The following is a 20,390-nucleotide window of genomic DNA, read 5'->3' as shown; positions in this document are numbered from 1 at the left end:
GGTTTTGCTAAGGCTCCCCTTTATGTCATTGGTTACTCAATATAGACAAGATGCAGTGTTATTTTAAGAAAGCATAATTACTAACCCACATTTCTTTTTCCTAATCAAGCTAGGACCATTAATGAGAATTTGTTGTTCTTACATGTGGGAGAACAACGGACTCATTCTTGAAAGAATGTTAGACTTTATGTTCATTTAGGTTGTCTAGAAAATAGTCTCCTTGCATTTGCTGCTTTATTCTGTGTACCTTTTTAGATGTAAGAATTAAAATATGAGTTGATTTTATTATTGATGTTCAAGGCTTGCCTGCCTATTAAGTAGTATGCTATGTTGAAAATGTTTTCTTTTTCAAATAGATATTCTGCTAATGTTTCTGGAGCAACTGGTGTAAACATTTTGTGGGAGAACAGGCCTCCTCAGGAATTTCTTATCAGTAATCCCTTGCTGTAAATATGGATTCTGTTTGTGATAATATGACATGCACAGCCCTTGAAAGTCTTTAGTCTGGAGCCATCCTTGCTCTTTGGAATGACAACATTTGCAGTAGTCCATCATGCTAAGAGTAACCCAACTTAAAAATTATTTACACACTGGTTTCAGTGTAAATTTGTTTCAGCATTGCCATGAAGATTTTTTGAGTTCTATGCTGTAAATATATTTTAAGCTTCTGTGTCTACTTATTGTGGAAAAGATGGCATATTATTCTTTGACATAGCTGTGCAAGAAAACTGACCATCAACTTAATCTTTTCAACTTAAAATAAATCTTTCAATCTTTATCTAATTCATACAAATAGTTGAATTTATTCTACCATGCCCCACTTTATGTTTAAGCTAATTGAAGTGTCTACAGAATTGTATCAATTTTTTTCTTATCATTTAGTGGTATATGGTTACTATAGTGCACATCTATAACCGGTGGAAGAATAGTGAACTTCGATGTTACGTGAATGGGGAACTGGCATCTTACGGAGAAATAACATGGTTTGTCAACACCAGTGATGTAAGTAATCCCTGTATACGAATATCTGTAGTTGATCATATTGATGGATAAAATAGATATTCTTTGCCATTTTATTAATAAACCTCCCCCATTTTATGCATTTTTTGTTTAAATGTGGAAATAAAATTAATAACCTTTTGGTAGAGGCATAGATTCTGCCTTTATGCATCTCAGAAGTTAAAATGTGTTTCTGCTGAGACCCTAAAATGCTTGCTCATGTAAAAATAATATTCCCTGATAATATGTATATTCTTTGCATAATTTGCTTGTGTAGCATAGATTAAATCCTATTACTGGGTTCTGTTTCATTTTCAGACATTTGACAAATGTTTCCTGGGTTCTTCTGAAACAGCAGATGCCAATCGAGTGTTTTGTGGGCAAATGACGTCCGTTTACCTTTTTAGTGAGGCTCTCAATGCTGCTCAGATCTTTGCCATTTATCAGCTTGGTCTGGGATATAAGGTATCTTAGAATTGACTGTAAAACTTCCAAAGTTTAATTCTGATAAGACTCTTTATGGTGGGTCTTAAGAACATTGTGACACCGCTATGTCATTCTAAAAATGTTCTTACTGTGTAGTCTTTATTAAACTTTTCTGTGTTTCTTCTGTAAGTCTACAAGTACTACACATAATCATTAATTCAATTATTTAATTTCTTATAAAAAATAAATCTGTGTTCATATTTACTTCTAAAAATTTCTGTGTTGGTGGTTGGGAGAGGGAGAGCACCACTCACCTCTGGCTAGGTTCACTTTTTCATCGAGTCTGAAAACTTTAGATCAGCTATGATGTATTTGCTTTAGAAATGTAGCTTTATAGTTGATTGTGCTAGTTGGTTTTTTAATGCGTGAATTTAGTGCTGAGGATTAGTTTTGTTGCAGTGATTTATTATTTGTTTTGTCATAGCCTGAGGGGCACTAATTGAAGACTGTTATTCCCTAGCAGCTGTACAAACATACGCTAAAAAAGATGGTTCCTATTCTATCTGCTCCTGAATTATTAGTTCCTTCTGAGTGAACATTGCTGACTGTCATTCTGTTTCCTAGCTAACGTATTTCTTTTGCATTGCCCACCATTTTGGCAATGCTACTTTTCAGGGGTCAAAAAAAATTCTGCAGTTCTAACTCTGTAAAATTGACTTTGACTCCATGTTCTTATAAGACCCCCTCTTTCTGAAATATTGCTGGATTGAAGAAGCAATGTTTTAGTCATTTTTTGGCATTAGTTCTGTTCTGAACTGTATTCTCAATGTGTGTAATCTAATTTTATTTTCTTTTTTCCTTCCTCAACCTTGCTCCCCAATCCAGGGAACATTCAAATTCAAAGCAGAAAGTGATCTCTTCCTTGCTGAACATCACAAACTGTTGCTATATGATGGCAAACTATCCAGTGCCATTGCTTTTATGTACAATCCAAGGGCTACAGATGCACAGCTGTGTCTAGAGTCATCCCCTAAGGATAACCCTTCTATTTTTGTTCATTCACCACATGCCCTCATGCTGCAGGTACTTCTACATTTTCATAGATTTGGAGGATACAAATGATTTCTGTTTGAAAACCTAAAAATCAAGTTTTTTAGGGATCTGGACAAGACGGAGATTTGCTGATAGGCTGGGTTTTTTGGGTTGCCCCTGCTGCTACCTTTCCTGTTTCTTGAATTAATGTGGATGCACAAGAATCCTAAGAAAAAAAGTTAATTTTATCAAAGTTACAATCTAAAAATCATCAGTACTACAAAGGCTGTCTTAGCTTTTTTTTTAAAAAAAATCCCTCTTCTTCGTTTCTGACATATGTTCACTCCCCTACAGATATTATCTATCTCCCGTCCTTTGCCCAGTTGATATGATACCCTTTTCTTCCCTGTGCTTTGAATGCCTTAATTTTTTAATTTGGCAGAAGCTTTTCATGTGTTCTGTTCTAGAGTTTCTCTATTACTAAAGACTTGTTTTAGTTTGCAAGCCACCTCCTGTATATTTGTCTGAGGATCTACACTGTAGGCTTATCTAAAGCAGTAGGTCAGCCAGGCTATGTATTGTGGCTGTGGCAGCCAGTTTGTAGTTCTCACTGTTTCTTTTTATTTGGTAGTAATACAGTGTTTATATTGAAGAAATTTCAAACTATTTCGAGCAAACTTTTTAGCAGTTTCTGTAGGAGATTTCAATATTTCTTTATTTTTCTTTGTCAGGATGTGAAAGCAGTCTTAACACATTCTATCCAAAGTGCCCTTCACTCCATCGGAGGGGTGCAGGTACTTTTCCCTCTCTTTGCACAGTTAGACTATAGGCAATATTCATCAGACCACATTGACACAACTGTTTGGTGAGTGCATGTACTTGTTGTGTTCTTTGTTTCTTTTTAAGTAAAGGAAATTAACTCTTGCTTTATTAAGTGGCATAGTGGTTTAAATTGTCTTGTGCAACAGTGAATTATGTCTCAAAACAAAAAGGTGGCCTTGTTACAAGCAAGGCCTCAAATTGTTTATTTGTACAAAATTTTCTGTGAAAGTTCACACAGAATCAAAATGTACACGTTTCTACTTCACAATTTTTTGTGTAACAGAATTACAGACAATTCTCTTGAGCTTATTCCCATCATGGAGAAATCCACTGGGGTTGGCTTCAAGAGAAACTCTGTGAAGGGAGAATTTTTCAGCTACATAAAGTTATTCCTTGGAGGTTTGTTTTTGTTTTTACCCTCAGACTTTTTGGAAGATACTGTTATTCAGTGTTACTGCTGGGCTTTTCCTCTGATTTCAGCTCTGTTTCAACTCAGTCCAACTTCTGAACATCCAGGCACAGAAACTGGTGGATCTCCTAAGTTAGAGAGTAGTATTAATAGCAAAGGGATTGCTTTTTAGAATCCTGGTGTGGTTTGCTCTGTTTCATTGCAATTGTAGTTTCATGACTGTTTAAAGATGGTCTACATCCATATTTTTGCTAAGAAGGGGTGGTCACAATGTTCCTTTAGCCCATTTGTACATTCCTGGGACTCTCTTGAGCTGTCTCAGACCTGGGCATCTATGTGATGAGTCAGGGATTTGATTCAGTTGCAAGCTGGCCCAGCAATGTAGAGGGGTTTTCAGCTGGCTAAGGTCTTGATTCATAGGCACTAGGCTGTGATGCAAGGGGAGGGGCATGAGCATTTCTTCTGGCAGCAGCACAGAGTTGAACTGGCTTGAAGCAATAGTAAAGCCGTGTCTAGACAAATATTTCCAATATATGCTCGTATGAAAGCAGTAGGAAGTGGAATGGCATTTGTTACTGATCTTGCAGAATTTTGTAAGTGAAATGTGAAGGAGAGAGAAGTACACACTTAGCTGTTGCCTTTCTGCAAGAATGTATTTTCAGCAGAATTTTGCTATTGCAGTTATCTCAGAAACCAGAATTTCAAGTTAATAATGCATTAATTAAAAGCAAGAAGTTAGAGCTTTCAAATTTTAGTCTTGCTTTTTGTTTTAAAAATTCCGATAACACATTAAACGTATTTCTGGGCTGTGTGATAAAAATGTTAATTTGGAAATACTTTCTGTCTCATTGTAGCCCTTTAAAACATTTTTCTTTACTAAAACATTATATTTTTCAGTTCTACTTTATTGGCTTTCATCATGGAGTTGTTGAAGAACTCCATTGCTATGCAAGAACAGATGCTTTCCTGTAAGGGCTTCCTTGTGATAGGATATAGCCTAGAAAAGGTAAAGCAAATCTTTCCTGATGTCATACATTAATGTTGAGTTTTTTTGAGAAAAATATTTTTACTAGATTGTTACAGGGCTCTTCCTTACGCAGATCTTCTTTTACAGTCTTCCAAAGCCCATGTTACCCGAGCTGTACTAGAACTTTGCCTTGCCTTTTCGAAGTACCTAAGCAACTTACATAATGGGATGCCCTTGCTGAAGCAACTGTGTGATCATGTTCTCCTTAATCCTGCAATATGGATTCATATCCCAGCACAGGTAAAATTGCTTATTCTTACGAATAAGGTATCTTACGATGTATTGATTTGGGAGTGTTGAGACTAAGCCTGGACCCCAAGAATTACAGGTCCTGGCTCCCCAGTAGAAATCATACAGGAACTGTTTTCACACTCTGCTTTTCTGTGTGTAGCTGTCAAATTTTGCAGACTCCCAAGGTTTTCATGGACTTCAGAAACCTGCAGTGTTCTGCAGAGCAGAGTTGGGAGTGACTGCTGGTATCCATGACCCAGGCAGTGTTGTAGATTGAGAAGGAATTTTGAATGGGTTAGTTGCCAAAACCATGGCAATTTTTAAGAGAAATTATCCTGGGTGTCAGATTTGAAGTCTTCGCTTAAACTGACATATTCTCTGCAAAGTATTTTTGGTTTGGTGAATCTATGTTCTCTGAGACTGAAAAGCCTGGACGGAAATTTTCCAGTTCGTTCTACCGGAAACCTTCTTACCAAATTTTTTGATTCCCTTCGTAAGGGTTTGTTTTGCATTTCAAAAACTGAGGCAGCACTAACAGCTACGGTTGAAGTCGTCGTAAAACATTTATGTTTGCTACAGCTAAATTAAATTATTAAGTATTATTGAAGTCGTTATTTCTCAGAAGAGAAAGGGAAAGAAGGTATGTAAATAATTAAGCCTATAATGAATACTTAAGCCTATAATAATATACACCTTTGTATAATACTTCATGTGTGACCCTGTTCTGAACAGAGAGGTTGGACTAGATGATGTCCAGAGGTGCCTTCCAATGTCAGCTATCTGTAATTGTGTGAATACCATGCTTTCATGCTCCTATGAGAGTGGAACAGCTTAAAAATCCATAGCACTCTATAGTTTTAGAAATAAAATGAAATTTTTCATCAGTTGTCAAGGATTTTAAGAGCTTTGTGACTGAGCTATGCAGACAAAATCTATTTCTTTAAGACATTTTAATAGATGAAATTTAAGAATGCAGTTGTATGATGTGCTGCAGTTTGCTGTGATGATTTTTGATCTCCTGGTTGGGTGTTGCAGGTTCAGCTGATCCTGTACACTTACCTGTCTACTGAGTTCATTGGCACTGTTAACATATATGGTGCAATCCGGCGCGTTGGGACAGTTCTTTTGGTCATGCATACCCTAAAGTATTATTACTGGGTAGTGAATCCTCAGGATCGCAGCGGTATAACTCCCAAGGGTGTAGGTATGTATTCATTTCTACTCTCACAAGCTGATGCTTGTTTTTAAAAAATGTTGTATGCGGTGTATAGCATAGAACCGCAAATGCTCCAGAAAGAATTTTATCTTAATATGGTGCGTTCACTGTAATAGTTCAGGCAGTGTGCTTTTGTCCACAAGGATATTCTTGGAAGCTTTTGTTCAGAAACTAATGGAAACTTTCTTCAGAAGTCATATCCTGTGTCACCAAACACCTACCTGCATTAGTACTAGATAGAACTGGTCAGAGCTGTGCCTGGGAATATAGTCTCTTCATGGAGCTCATTCAAGTACTGGACAGGCTTTAAGTGCTTGTACGATCTATTGATAATAGCAGTATAGCTGAAAACAGGCTATGGGCCTATGGATCTGACCTTGTTGGAAAACAACTTAATAAGTATGCTTAATCCAGACAGCAAACTCAAGGCAAAAGAAGTAATAAGAAATTTAGAACAGGTGTTTAATACTTGTCATTGACATGGAACACAGAACAAGAATACTGATCCTAAGAAAAAAAGCTTGACTCAGAAATCAGTACTGTAAAAGGAACAGGGAGAAGTGAAACGTGCAGATAGAACTGGCACAGATATGGGAATTAATGCTTTTTGGAAGTATGGCTTTACAACTCTTCTAATTGTTGTTCTGTGGTTTATGGGGTTGGACACAGCCTTGGCAAAGGGAGAATAACATATCTCTAGTCTGTCCTCTGATGAAGAAAGCCTCTGCAATTTCAGAGAGAGAAGCAGGTGGTGAAAGAGAGCTAGATGTACGGGGAGTGAGTGCTCCTTAGATGCATCCAACTTCCTGCCACCAAATTTTTGAAATGACCAACCCCTCCTGTTAGAGGGTTGCAAAAATTGTTTCGTAGTATTTTGCATCCTGAAAGGATCAAAGCATGCGTGTTTTCTCCTTTCTTTTTAGTGAAGGCGTGATTAACTTAATTAGTTTCTGAACTGATTTATTGAGCCTGAGGCAAATGTATGTGTAAGATAGTCTTACTAATACAGTTTAATGGCTTATTTTGACTAGACTGGTCTATATTGGAAATAACTATTCTTAAACCAAATATGCCTGTGCACCTATACTGTATAAAACCAGACTCATACAGTCACTTATATTTGCCAGTTGATTTGCTTTTCCCTGATGATTAAGATTGTACGAACTGTGAACTTGTGTGCAAATGTAAAAACTATCCCTAGAAATGTATTTGCAGCAGTTCGTTTGCTTTCTGTATGAAAGCTTTTACTTTGTTTTGACATTTGCTTGCACCTGTTTTTTTAACCTTGTGTCTTCTGGGAACTGCTCAGTGTCTGAGCATTTAAAGTGTTTCAGTGAAAGTCTGCTTTACACAGGAATGGCAGAAGCAAGTCCTTTTGACTTTGAGTTAACAAATAAAGTCTTTGGCTTTCAAGGTCATCTATATATGTAACGTTGCAAGATTGAATTTTGTTGTGTATATAGCCAATGTGTAATAATGGCACGTAGTTCTTCCTTTGAGCTTTAGCAGAAGAACTTCAATAGTAAACTGCAAAAATTTGAAATCTGGAAATTCATCAGTCTTATTCCTTGCATGAAATTGGTTCATAGATGCTGGAAGGAAGTGATATAAACATGAAAAGAAGAGGGCTTTCGAAAAGCCTTAGTAGAACCTCACTGGTTGGGCATTTTGCTAATAAACAGTGATAAAACACATTATTATTTTGTAGTCTGAAGTGGAGGAAAGATAACTTTACTTAGAATTGTGCCCTCTTCACCCAGAAAATGCCTTTTATTTTTCTGTATGTGAAAATTAATACTATGCCAATAACAACTGTTAATTTGTATTTCATGTATCTACTTTTCTTTTTTGTAGACGGGCCGCGGCCTACTCAAAAAGAGATTTTATCTCTGCGAGCATTCTTATTGATGTTCATTAAACAGCTAGTGGTGAAGGTAGGATAACTTTAAATTATGACAGGATATCTAAGTTTCCTTTCATAAACAAATGCACTTCTTTTTCTAAGGATGTTGAATTTTGTGAACAAATAAGTAAATAGAAATGCCATGCAAGGTGCATCTTTTTAGTGTGGCTCTTGCCACAGACAGCGGTGCTAAAGATGTATTCTTCTCCCATTTAAGCTGGTTTTTATCAAAAGTGGAGCTGTTAAATCATTAGCTTAGAAATGTTTACTACTGCAGAAATAAGTATTTGATTCCATATTTTGTTTTTGACAAGAACAGTATCACCTGCATCAGAAGTGCTTAAAGACTAAAGAGCAACATTTGACATTGTATGCTGTGGGACAGAGGAGGATAAGAAAGACTCTATTAATAAGTTTCACAGCTGTTTGTTAGACATTAGAGGAGTATTGAAATTCAGCAGTTCTACTGCTTATAGACTCTTCTTAGCCCTTTCCTATTGTAAGCTCTGATCCCTCTTTTCTTCTCTTTCTTCTGTAGACTGTCTTTTCTGTGTTTGAGTCTAGCTTCTTTTTCTCCTCTTCCTCTGTGTTGCTAAGGGACCAGTATGCTCTGTGTGCTGCTACCCTTAGCCCCAGCAGTATGGAGGAGTAACTACCAGAAAAGTTCTGCTCTTGATTCTTGTGCTCTTTTTTAGATTGGATGTTCTGCAATTGAAGTATCAGGGACAATTTAGCTATCAAACTCTAGAAGACTTTCACTGTTAACTTAATTTCTTTTTTTTTTTTTTTAACTTCTGTCAGACATTTTTAACTTGGACAGTTTTGGATAGAGTTTCACAGGGACAGTAAAAAGCACGTCCATTGTAACAGGTTGATTCTTTTCCAAATTTTCTATTTGTACACAGTGCTGCAAAATCTTCTTGGGAAATGAGAGACTTGCTTTAAAAATAAAAGCCCTAGAAATAAAGAAACCTGCTTTTCCCTTCCCTCATCCTTTTCTTAGAAATTGTTGGTTTTTATTTTCACCAGAAAGACCTCAAGGTCTTACTGACATAGACGCCATAAATGATGTAAATTTCTGCAGAGTTGATAGCAACTGAAGATAAGATCCTGTCGTGGAAAATAAGAAGCAAACTCAGCTATAGGCATAGCTAACAGGCTTTTAATGAAACATCCAGCTCTACTTTTGAATCCTCTTTGCCACCTTAATGTAATTCTTCTATTAATAGGAAGCTCTCAGATCAGATTATCTGTATCAATTAACATGTGCTACTCTAACAATTTAATGTACTACATTACTATCTGGCTTATTTTTATGCCTGTGTTGGAGTTGTCTTAATGCACTTTTATAACCTTCAGTGGGTATTTTTTGGGTGGGGAAAAGGTACCTTCCATCTATGAAGCTATTGTAGTATCAAGTGAAAACAAATCTGTCCTGTGGGACTTGTTCTATGTAGAGCCAAGGCTTGTAATAATGCTCTTTTGGGAACAGTACTTTTGTACTTGAAAGATGATAGTTAAAACCTGATTGTTTTTAAAGGACTATGGAATAAAAGAAGATGAATTGCAGGCTATCCTCAATTATCTGCTCACTATACATGAGGTAATTTTTAATCTGGGGGGCATGCGGGGGAGGGTGGGGGGAAGAAAAGGTAGTACTGCTGTTTGTGGCCACCAAATATTTGAATATTTTCAAATATTACCTTTGTTATGCCACAAGATGGCTCTGTAGAGGAAGTAGCAAACATTGTCCAACTTTTTAGTGTAGTGTGCTGAATTACCAATATTCTTGCAGTGATTTAAGCACTATGTTCAGTGTTAGATTGAAGTTCATTAAGCCAGTAAGTCAAAATGGTTTCTTATGTTGTTCTGCAAACTGATTTACCAAGCAGAAAAACAGATGGTGAGGCTGACTTTAAAAAAAAAAAAAAGACAAAACCTTGTTTTATGCTGCCTAAGTAATATTTTTGTTTTGTTGTTCTCTCCTTTTTATTTTGCTTCTTAAATAAAGCGATAAAATTGAAAACATGCGTTAAAAAATAAAGATGTATGTTAATGGCATCTAAGAGAAGCATATAAACTTAATTGGGAGAAAATGTTGGTTACCACTGATACATCTGCATCTTCATATTTTAGCACCAGGAACAGGCACTTTATGCCAGATGCAACATCAAAGACAAGGGAAATGGGGACATAAATCTAACTGATCTCATCTCTGTAAGGGTGCTTGAAATGGGTAAAATAAGGAATTAATTGAACTTCAAGCAGTATGGATTTTTTCCTGTATTTTTCTTTTACTCTCTGTGCCAGTTACTACTACTTGGTAGTACCATGGTCAAGCAATTTAAGTCATTCTGCTTTATTTGAAGATGTAAAAAATAAGACTCTTAGTAACATGTAAGAGTAAACCAAAATAGCAGAAACTTTATATAGCCTTCAGATGAGGAGGTGGTATTGTAACTATCTTAGCAGTTTGCATGGTCAAGTCTAAAAGGTCCATGAATGCTGAATCCCACAGAATTAGGTATCTAGTTGTAAATTCTGGAAAACATTAACAAAAAAAGTAAAATTCAGCCTTCTCATAAGGTTCATTCATCAGTGATAGTCTCTGTAATGTAAGCTAATAATACCATCAGGTGAGCACAGTTGTTCAGGGGATGTAAAACTGGTTGGAAAGTGTGTGGTTGGTTTGTTGTGGTTTGTGTTTCCCCCCCACCCCCTCCCAATAAGCTTTCACAAAGAATGGGAAAAGAAGGCAGTTGCAAAATTAATATACTCTAGTTAAGAGTGCTTTAGACTAATGGTATGGAAAACTACTGAGCAGCTTGAATGACCTATTTTAAGTGTTGTCTGTGGCAGGTGGTGTTGTTTGTTTGTTTTTTATTCTGGGGTGGACATTTGTTACTAGAGATTTTGCATTAAACCCCAACCTGTGCCCCAGAAAATGTGCAGCAGTTTATTTCCAGCTCCTGTGCAGTAAAGGGGGAGGGGGAATATACATGCAAACAGATGAGCATGTGTGTGGAAAGAAATAAGCTTACATCCATCCCAGACACAGAAGTATCACTTTTCACTCTAAAAAATAATGGGGCTTTTTTTTGAAATATTTTCTCCTGCACTTGCCTTCCAGATCTATACCTCTTCTGATCCTGGCCTAATTGTTTTGGTCCTTGGTTTACATTACTCTCCAGACCATTTTGAAATGTTTTGTAGTGGTTCTTTTAACCAAAACAATGTTCTAGCCTACATGCATTTTAAATTCAAATTTGTAACTTTTATTCAACAGGATGACAATCTAATGGATGTCTTGCAGTTGCTTGTTGCTCTGATGTCAGAGCATCCCAGTTCTATGATCCCTGCTTTTGATCAGAGGAATGGATTACAGTAAGTTTGAATTTTGTAAGTGGGCAAAAGGAAATAGTATTTTGACCACACTGTTGCCTGCTAGATTTCCTATGAAATCTGCAAGGTCCTCATCAGTGTATGTGGTGCAATTTTAGAGTCCTCATCTTGGGAGATTTTTGTGTCCAGGTGTTCTTTTGACAAGAGGTGATGTTGGATTTATTATCAATGAGGTCTTTTTTTTTTTTTAATGATTCCAAGCTGTCAGCCACACTTAAACAGGTAGTGATCAATTTGAGTTAGTCTATACATTGATGTTAAGTCTTCATCTACTAACTCTTAGTCTTCAGCCTCCCATTCCTATGTATATTTTAGAACTGAAAGTGGGCTGACAAAAATTGGTACAGATTTCTTCTGATCCTTATTAGTTCTCTTTCCTTTTTATTTTATTTAACATTTAAAGCATTATGGGACTTTTTCAGAAGAAACCTTTTATTTGTTTAAATTTAGCATTTTGTGGTACAGGTTGTTCACAGTCTCTTTTTCCCAACAAACACAAAAATATTTTTTAACACTATTATGAGAGGAAAGTAGGGAAACTAGCAAATTCTACTAACAGTAAAAGCACAAGAGAAGATCTGCTAGAAAAAGCCTAAATTGTGACTCTGAATTTGTGTTGTGGCTCTCAGAGGGTGGTCATATCATTGAACTTTTATAATTTAAAATGAACCTGCCTGGACATAGTGGGAAAAAAAAATGGAATAGGCAATCAAATATAAGAACTATTCCTAGAAGGGTACATGGAGTAGTAATTCTCTTGCTGTGTAGAGTCAGAGTCTCATTTCATACATTTTGTTGCACCTATTGGTTAACCCCTATTTATACATATATTTTTTCCAGTTGCCCTTTCTCAGGAGACAACATTCAGGCACATTCATAATTGTTTTCTGCCCTTTTAGTGCAAGGCTGATATTTTTTTTCACCCATTTTCTTCAGCTTTTACTTCATTTGTATGGTAATGTATTATGCTATGGCAAACTAATAATAACTCTAAATAATAAAGTATTTGCATGTCATGTTGGGTCTCCAATGCAATATGTTTGTTTTTATTTAACAACCGGCAGTAGACATTTTCTTTTTATTAACTAGTATATGGGCAAGTCAGTATGAATAGTGAGTCCACAGTGAGACATCACTCTGTTTTCCCGTCTCATTTGTTACATTCCTTACTCCTGTATTGTCTCCAGTCACTTAGCGGGTTGTTTGTATGCTTATTGATACATCTACTTTTTGCAATTAAAACACCATATTCTTGAAATTTAAAAACAATTTTACAAAGCTTTCTAAATATTTGGGTTTTTTAACAATTAAAATTTTAAAAGTAACCAATTCTCTGAAGAAATAATAGGTTAAATGAAATATTTTTTTCCTATGCAGTTAAGTAACCCTCAGACTGCTCTATTAAGACAAGCAGGGAAATTAGATATAATTCATAAATACACTCCTTTGTCTTACCTTTTTTTGGGGAGATTTACAAGGATCAAAAACTTGCGTTTCTTCACATTGACAGAAAGCCAATATTAGAATTTTTCAGTGGGTAAATAAACTTTATTTAATAAAAGATTAAGCTTTAAAGTACTGCAAATAAATGTTTGAGAATTAATTACTAGTCTTATTTCTTCTTATTCTGGGAGTGGAAGGCATAGATACACATGGTGAGATCTCTGCAGTACTATAGATTGAACTGGTAATGTTAAATATACTTGAGGTTACCAGACACTTTCCCCTGTAAGACTGTACTTCCAATTGTTTATTAATTTACCAGACTTTTACCAGTTACACTGACATTTTCCTTGCTGTGTTTGTTGTACTCTCATTTTCTTTCTTGGGAAAACTTCAGCTAGAACTGATCAGCTAGTGAAGTCTAGTACTTTGCTTGCAGACATGCCCCTTGCTCCCAATGGCTTTCTTCGTAAACCTTCTTAGTGGAGAATTATAAACAGGTGTAGAGCATAATCATAAGGAGGTGAAGAGGAGAAACCAATGTAGGTGAAAAGAGAAGAATGCCTCCTGACCTGGTGTCCTCCCCTGTACCTCCTGAGGGAGCAACAGTGCACACAAATGTCACATACTAGTGCTAGTAATGAACCCTCCTCCATACATGGATATTCCCATCCAGCCACCTTTATACTAAAACAATTGCTTGCTTAGTTTTCTTGATAAAATGTCAGATTAAGACAGTTCTCAAGATAGGAATTGCAGCAGCCTTTCACAGCATATTTTATGTATTGATATTTGGGAGATATTGAGATTTGATTAAAAATCTCTAAATAAAAATCTCTGAAGTGTGCAATCGCAAACTATTGTGCCATTAACAGAAACATCATACTGTTTTTTGTAGTCTTATTAGTAGTCATTCTTTTAAATAAGGCTCAGACACAAATTTATTTCCATTCTACTGGATTTAATTTGTCATTCCAAAAATTTCTGTGTATTTCAACTATGTTAGGAAGCCTTGTGTTTTCTCCACTTAGGGTCGTCTACAAGCTTTTAGCTTCACAAAGTGAAGGCATCAGGGTGCAAGCTCTAAAAGTGATGGGATACTTCTTAAAGCATCTTGCTCCAAAGTAAGTATTGTTTGAGGTCTTAAAATAACCCCTCCAAAAAAAGATTGAGAAAGAGTAGGTTGTGACACATACATGCTATATATTATTTTGAGTATATATTATTTGGTGTGTCTATATACACACGTTTGTACATAAAGTAAAAGAAGTTATGCTGGGGGCTAATCACTAAATATGCTTCACTGAATAGGAGCTACTATTCTTCAGGTACCCTTCAATTTTTTTGCCATTAATACATTTCTGATGTGGTGGAATTAGTTGTTATTGGCAACTAGTGCCCAGGCATTCTTCCTTTCTTACCAAGTTAATTTAATACTTACTTGCAGTATGGCTCCCTGCTTTTTAAACTGCTCTTTTTCCATAATTCCACTGAAATCAGTAGCAAGAATTAGACTGGTGAGATTGAACCCTGTTTTACTTACTGAGAACTAGATTTAATATGTCTCAAGTTGCTACAATAGGAGTATCTATTGAGATCGCTGTCCATGGTTGTATTTTTCAGTGAAATGAGGACAAATATTCCCTTTCCTTAGTGTTTACCAAGATATCCCTAAGGGTGCGTCAGATTTTTGGGCCTATGGGTGAATGGACCGCATTTATGGAAGAAAGTGAGCTGTCTTCTGCCTGTCCTTAGGGAATGAGTTGTCCTTTCAGAATTTGAATCCTTGCCCTTTTCCTTAACCAAAAGTGAAAGGCTTAAGTTAAAAAAAAGAAAAAGATGTTTCCAGTGATTTCATATTTCTCGAGGCATACTTTTTAAACTTTTTTCTTCCCCTAAAGCAAGTTGAATACATGAGTTTATTTTATCTTTCTGTACTGTTTTAGGAGAAAAGCTGAAGTCATGCTTGGACATGGATTGTTCTCTTTGTTGGCTGAAAGGCTGATGCTTCAGACAAGCTTAATCACCATGACCACATACAATGTCCTATTTGAGGTAGTAATACACTGTAGTTAGGATCCAATCTTCCTAATTACTTGTAAGACATTGTTAGAAAATTGCTTACATATTTGTGCTGATATGTTCCAGATGACATTAAACTTTAGCATGATGCAGCTGAGCGCTGCTTTTTTTTTTCTCCAAAGCTCACTACTTGAGATCCCACCCCCCACCCCCGGCTTAACTTGGTTATGTTCATTATGAACAATTCTAGATAATGAGTAACCTGAATGTCTGAAGCAGACACTCATATATATGTGGAATTTTATTATAGCAATCCTCTTGCCTTATGATGATTGTTTTGGTTAGATTCGGGTTTCTCTTCCAGTGTATTTAAAATAACAGTGTGTGCTTAAGAGAAAGCAAAAAATAGTTTAGAGTAAAATTTTAGGAACAGGATGAAATAAATTATTAAGAAAGAGAACAAGTGAGTTTTTTGGATAATTTTTAGAACCATGGTAAAATAATGATGGTGCTGTATGAAGGATATTTCAAAATATTTTTTCAGGAAGCTGTCTTTATGAACATTGATATGGCATCTTCTTCTTTTTTGCTAGATCCTAACGGAACAGATTTGCACTCAAGTGATACATAAACAACATCCTGACCCAGATTCAACAGTGAAGATACAAAATCCTCGTAAGGATGATATATATTTTTAAATGCTACTGTAAGAAAAGTCTACTCAAAAAAAACCACATGAGAAAGCTTATTAATTACATCCACCAGTCTTAATTCTGATCTCAGTTTTACATAGCCCTTCATACAAAAGGAAAGATAATGTGCATTTAGTTGGAGTTATTTAGGAAGTATGGCTCTATAGCTTTTTGAATGACGTTTTACGTGTCTAAATGTGTATGTAGTTCATAACTCACCCTTTTTGGCTGTGCAGCCATGTTATGAAATGGGTTTTCAAGACTTGCATGCACAGGATACTTTGATTTAATATATGTGAAGGTTCCAGCAAAATTCTGATTGCATTATTTAGTGATGTCAGACTAAATTACCTGAAATATGGAAACAGCCTTCATCTTAAATTACATTCAGTACGACAGTGCTAGATGGAAAGTAGGAGAAATGTGTCTGCTCACTGTTTTGGTTAGCTTACTTTATGGGAAATATCTTGATATGAAACTTTAGATGTCTTTTGAACTAAGAGAAAATACTGATCTCCTTTCCTGAATTATATGCATTACTAATGTGCTCTGTAAATAATACAATGGACTTATGATAGCTTTGGGAGTTCTTTTTTCTGGAGAAAGAATAGATTTTTCACTTTCATAGCTGCTTTATCATTAAATGTAGGTTATAGTTGTGGGTTTGCTTCATGTGGAAAGTGGGGGAAGAGAAAGAAAAGCGAAGCAGATACAGAGGAAAGAAATCTGGTTGCAGTATGGCATTTGCCTTCTGGTAAATCTGTATTGAAGCAAGAGATGTGAGGAGATTTCTGTTGCTTTCTCTTAAGATTTTTGAAGTTGGCAGTCACTGCTGCAGTTAATACAGATTATTTGTAGCGTGAGGTATGAGTCTGGAATTATCTAGGTCTAGTAGGAAGAATGACTTCTAGAGTACGTTTTTAAGATCAGTGCTAATATCAAATAAGGAATTTCTCTTTTTAAAGAAATTGTACAAAGGTGTACTGAAACTATCACAGTGACCATTTTGAAATTGCACCCTAATTTATTTAGAGTTACCTTTTTTAGAAAGTAACAAGACAAACTTTAACTTTAAACTTTAAAAGTAACAAAACAAACAACAAAAACAAACAAAAAACTTTTCTAAAGTAACAAGAGTGGTTACTGCCCCACTGCTTCAAAAAGTGGACCACAATCACAGTTTTGACCATCTCCTAAAATTATAGAAAACATTATGCTCATAAGAGATGAAATTTTATATCAGGAAGGTTTTGCCCTCTTTCTCAAACTTTTTTATTACAGAAATTGTTATGTGTAATCGGAAGTTGTTCACATTCCTCAAAAATTCATTATTATTAAGGTAGAGCAAATTCTATTCATTTTTCTTCTATATTGATTGTATAATAGATGCATTGTACTATGTGAACTTCCTTCAAAAAAGGTTCTGATAGGTTCTGATAGCTTGTCATTTGTCATGCAGTAACATTTGTGTTGCTTAAACCTGATAGTTCAAAAAAATTTCAGAATAATTTAACTTGTATTCTATTTTCTTCAGCTGTATAGGCCTGCAAATCCCCCTCATGGTGACCAGGTTCCAGAAGTCTTGGAAGAAGGGATTTGTATTAGTTAAACCTTCTTTTCAAATGGAGATGTGCTTTTTTCTCAGTATAAAACTTTTTGATGTAGTGTGACTTTTCTTGTACAAACAATATTGGAAGATGTCCTGTGTTTTATGCTGTGCTTAGCACTAACATTTTGTTGCTCGTGAACTGTTTTACAGAGATTTTGAAGGTTATTGCAATCCTGCTGCGTAATTCTCCACAGTGTCCAGAAACTCTGGAAGTTCGGCGAGCCTTCCTTTCAGATATGATTAAACTTTTTAATAACAGCAGAGAAAATAGGAGGTAAGATAGCTTGTTATATGCACATGTATGCAAAGTAAGTGACATCTTCTTGTAAATTAGACTCATTAAGCAGATACAGCTTCATTGCTGTTCAGCAAATTATATAGTATACTCTTCAATATGTAAAATTAGAGAAGCTTGCACATAGCAGTTGTTTTAAACATGAAGAATACCTGACTTGGCTGATGTGTGTTTCTAAGATATGTTTCGAAATCAGATTAAATAGCATGTGTGTATTCTGCAGGAGTTTGTTGCAGTGCTCTGTCTGGCAGGAGTGGATGCTTTCCCTTTGCTGTTTTAATCCAAAGACTTCTGAGGAACAGAAGATAACTGAGATGGTGTATACCATATTTCGAATTTTGCTCTACCATGCAATCAAATATGAGTGGGGTGGCTGGCGTGTTTGGGTGGATACACTGTCGATCACGCATTCAAAGGTGAGTGTCTGAAATAGCCGGGAAATTCTTTTACACTGTGTAATTAGACTTAAAGCCTTAAAGTGGTGTATCATACAGTAAGATAGTCTTGAAGTGAAGGTCAGTAGTTAAATAAAAGCTCAGTGTTTATGTCTGTTACTGGGCATAACTTTAAAATATTTGACAATTAAATGCTAATTTTGTTGCCTGAACACAAATCTTTTTTTTTTGTTGTTGTTCAAATTGTGATTGTGTTAGTTTATAGTGAAAATGGCATGTATTTTTGAAAATGAGATAATCAAATTTCAGGAGTTTATTTCTGAAAACTTTTAGTGCTGGTTTTAGTTTTTAATAATGGCATGAACACAAGGTGGCGCACCATATCTATTCATAAACAAAAATACCTTTTAGTAACATCAAAAGGCTGTAAAACAAACCAGTAAAAAGCAAAGAAATCAAAGTTAAGACAGATGCTTCAGCTGTTAAGCTGTCATGGAATACAGAGTGAGAACGCAAATCCTTGCAGTGCGAATGAGACTATTACTCTTCATTATTCTTCTGTCTGATTTTTTTTTTTGTTGTTACAACCAGAATTATATCATAAAAGTTACTAGTGGGTCTTTGAACAAGGCACAGTGGTATAAAAGATAACTGCCCTGCCTTGTTCTGAACAAAAGAGTGAGGCCAGCATGGGCCTCACAATTATTCTGGTTTATCAGAAATATTTACCTAAGATGAATTAAATGATATATTTCCAAATGCATGAAACTTAACCATGCAAAAAGGATATCTGTTAATCCTAAAGACCACTTTATGATTCTAAGGAATTGTTAATATTTCTGAGGTCCTTGATTTTAAATGATTTTTTTTTCTCAAAAAAGTCAGTCTCTATGCACAGCAAGAATACTATTATTATGCAGCTCTATTTATAGCACTCAGAGCTCGATGGTGGATTATTGGGCTATGGGGAGACAAATGTAGAAATCTATATAATAAAAGTATGCGAAATAGTATCATTAAATATTCACTCAGCTAAATAAAATCCAGGTGCAAAGAATCCAGGATCAAATTTTAACCCTTACAGAGATCATACTTTAGTTGTTTAAATATCCTTCATCTTTCTTTGTGTTGGCTCTGCACTCTTCAGAAAACCTGTTTCCTTGCTTTCCCCCAAGATGCAAAGGCCGTGGGTGGAGCAGATTGTACAATGGCAAGCTGTAGCCAGAGTAAAGATCCCTAATGTGCTTTTGTAGAAACAGGCATAATTTAAAGCATTTCTGTGATTGCTGGGAATTGCTGGGGAACTGTCCCTGGGGAAAGATGGAGAGGTGAGTGAAGCAAGGCCACCTTTCTACCTCTGTTACACACAGCTTTGGTGTGTGGAATTTAAAAACTATCTAGAACATTATCTTATAAGCTGTGGTTCTATTCTTAGACTCTTCTTGTAAGATAATGTAATGTCAGAAATCTCATTTAATCAGCTTCTTTGTCAAAATGATTATATGGATTTTTGGTCATTATCTTCAGTAACTTAATATGGCTAATCACTGGTCTAGTGTTCATAGAAGAAAAACCAAGAATTTATTGTGATGCCATGGCCAAATGTTAAGAAAAAAGCCCCAGGTTTTGGTAATACAAAAAAATTGAGGTACAGAGAATGTTACTTCTGGTTTGTTGTTGGTTTTTTGGGGTTTTTTTTTTTGGTGGTTGTTGTTGTTTGTTTTTTTTTCTTTCAAAAGGCTGTATGTTTTTGTACAATAAATACCAGAGTGAATGAGAAGATGATGTGCTGCACTCTTTCTGTTTCTTGTGTTTGGTTCCTGGCATGCTGGCACAGTGAGGTGTCTTTGGCTGTAGAAGTAACTCTGTGTCTGTTTACCCAAGTCTAACTTTGTTGGCTTTCCAGTCAGTATGTAAGGACTGTTTGTTCTTCCAACCTACTTCAGAGGAAGTTGAACAACGGCAATGTTAGAAGTTTGTGAGTGTGGGCAGAGCTAGCAGCAGAGTGGTGTGATTTCGAAGGAATCATAAAGGAGTTCATTTTGTTTGGATGTTGGTGCTAATATTATGCAGTTCCAGAAGCCTAAACGAAAAGAAAAATAAAAGCATCCAGAAACTAACTTAATAATAGTGATATGAATGATGACGCAATAATAAAGGAATTTAAATTTTTTTCACTGTTATTGTGCATTTGCTTTTTGAACTGCTTTATAATACATTTAATTTATGCAACCAGCAATATAAAGCTAGATGGTGTTTCATAATTGTCTTTTAATTACATAAGCATAAATTAGGATAAACCACAAAGAAAGCTCTTTGTGGAAAAGCCTTACTAATCACTTGAAAATATCCTTATAAACTGATATTAATATCTAATGATAATGAATTTTAATTGCTCTGATTTTACTTCTTTTGAAGATTCTTGTATCCTGTTCCACCAATATTAAGATTCATACAGATTCACACA

The 20,390-nt window shown here is 35.6% G+C and overlaps 1 protein-coding gene across 3 annotated transcripts in view; it reads left to right on the top strand.

Moving 5' to 3' along the window:
* Positions 1 to 20,390, top strand: part of LRBA (LPS responsive beige-like anchor protein) — a 418,626-nt gene that overhangs the window by 49,291 nt on the left and 348,945 nt on the right. For all 3 annotated transcript variants that reach the window (XM_064450320.1, XM_064450319.1, XM_064450321.1), the window contains exons 8-22: positions 883 to 1,002; positions 1,318 to 1,464; positions 2,311 to 2,508; positions 3,189 to 3,322; positions 4,586 to 4,694; positions 4,803 to 4,955; positions 5,982 to 6,150; positions 8,017 to 8,096; positions 9,606 to 9,668; positions 11,352 to 11,449; positions 13,942 to 14,034; positions 14,857 to 14,965; positions 15,526 to 15,607; positions 17,384 to 17,507; positions 17,752 to 17,944. In XM_064450320.1, coding sequence (XP_064306390.1) covers positions 883 to 1,002; positions 1,318 to 1,464; positions 2,311 to 2,508; positions 3,189 to 3,322; positions 4,586 to 4,694; positions 4,803 to 4,955; positions 5,982 to 6,150; positions 8,017 to 8,096; positions 9,606 to 9,668; positions 11,352 to 11,449; positions 13,942 to 14,034; positions 14,857 to 14,965; positions 15,526 to 15,607; positions 17,384 to 17,507; positions 17,752 to 17,944 — 1,872 coding nt within the window. The remainder of the gene's footprint in view (positions 1 to 882; positions 1,003 to 1,317; positions 1,465 to 2,310; positions 2,509 to 3,188; positions 3,323 to 4,585; positions 4,695 to 4,802; positions 4,956 to 5,981; positions 6,151 to 8,016; positions 8,097 to 9,605; positions 9,669 to 11,351; positions 11,450 to 13,941; positions 14,035 to 14,856; positions 14,966 to 15,525; positions 15,608 to 17,383; positions 17,508 to 17,751; positions 17,945 to 20,390) is intronic.

The sequence above is a fragment of the Phalacrocorax carbo genome, chromosome 4 (assembly GCF_963921805.1).
Source record: "Phalacrocorax carbo chromosome 4, bPhaCar2.1, whole genome shotgun sequence".
Classification (NCBI taxonomy): Eukaryota; Metazoa; Chordata; class Aves; order Suliformes; family Phalacrocoracidae; genus Phalacrocorax; species Phalacrocorax carbo.
This window is presented reverse-complemented; position numbering and strand designations above follow the sequence as displayed.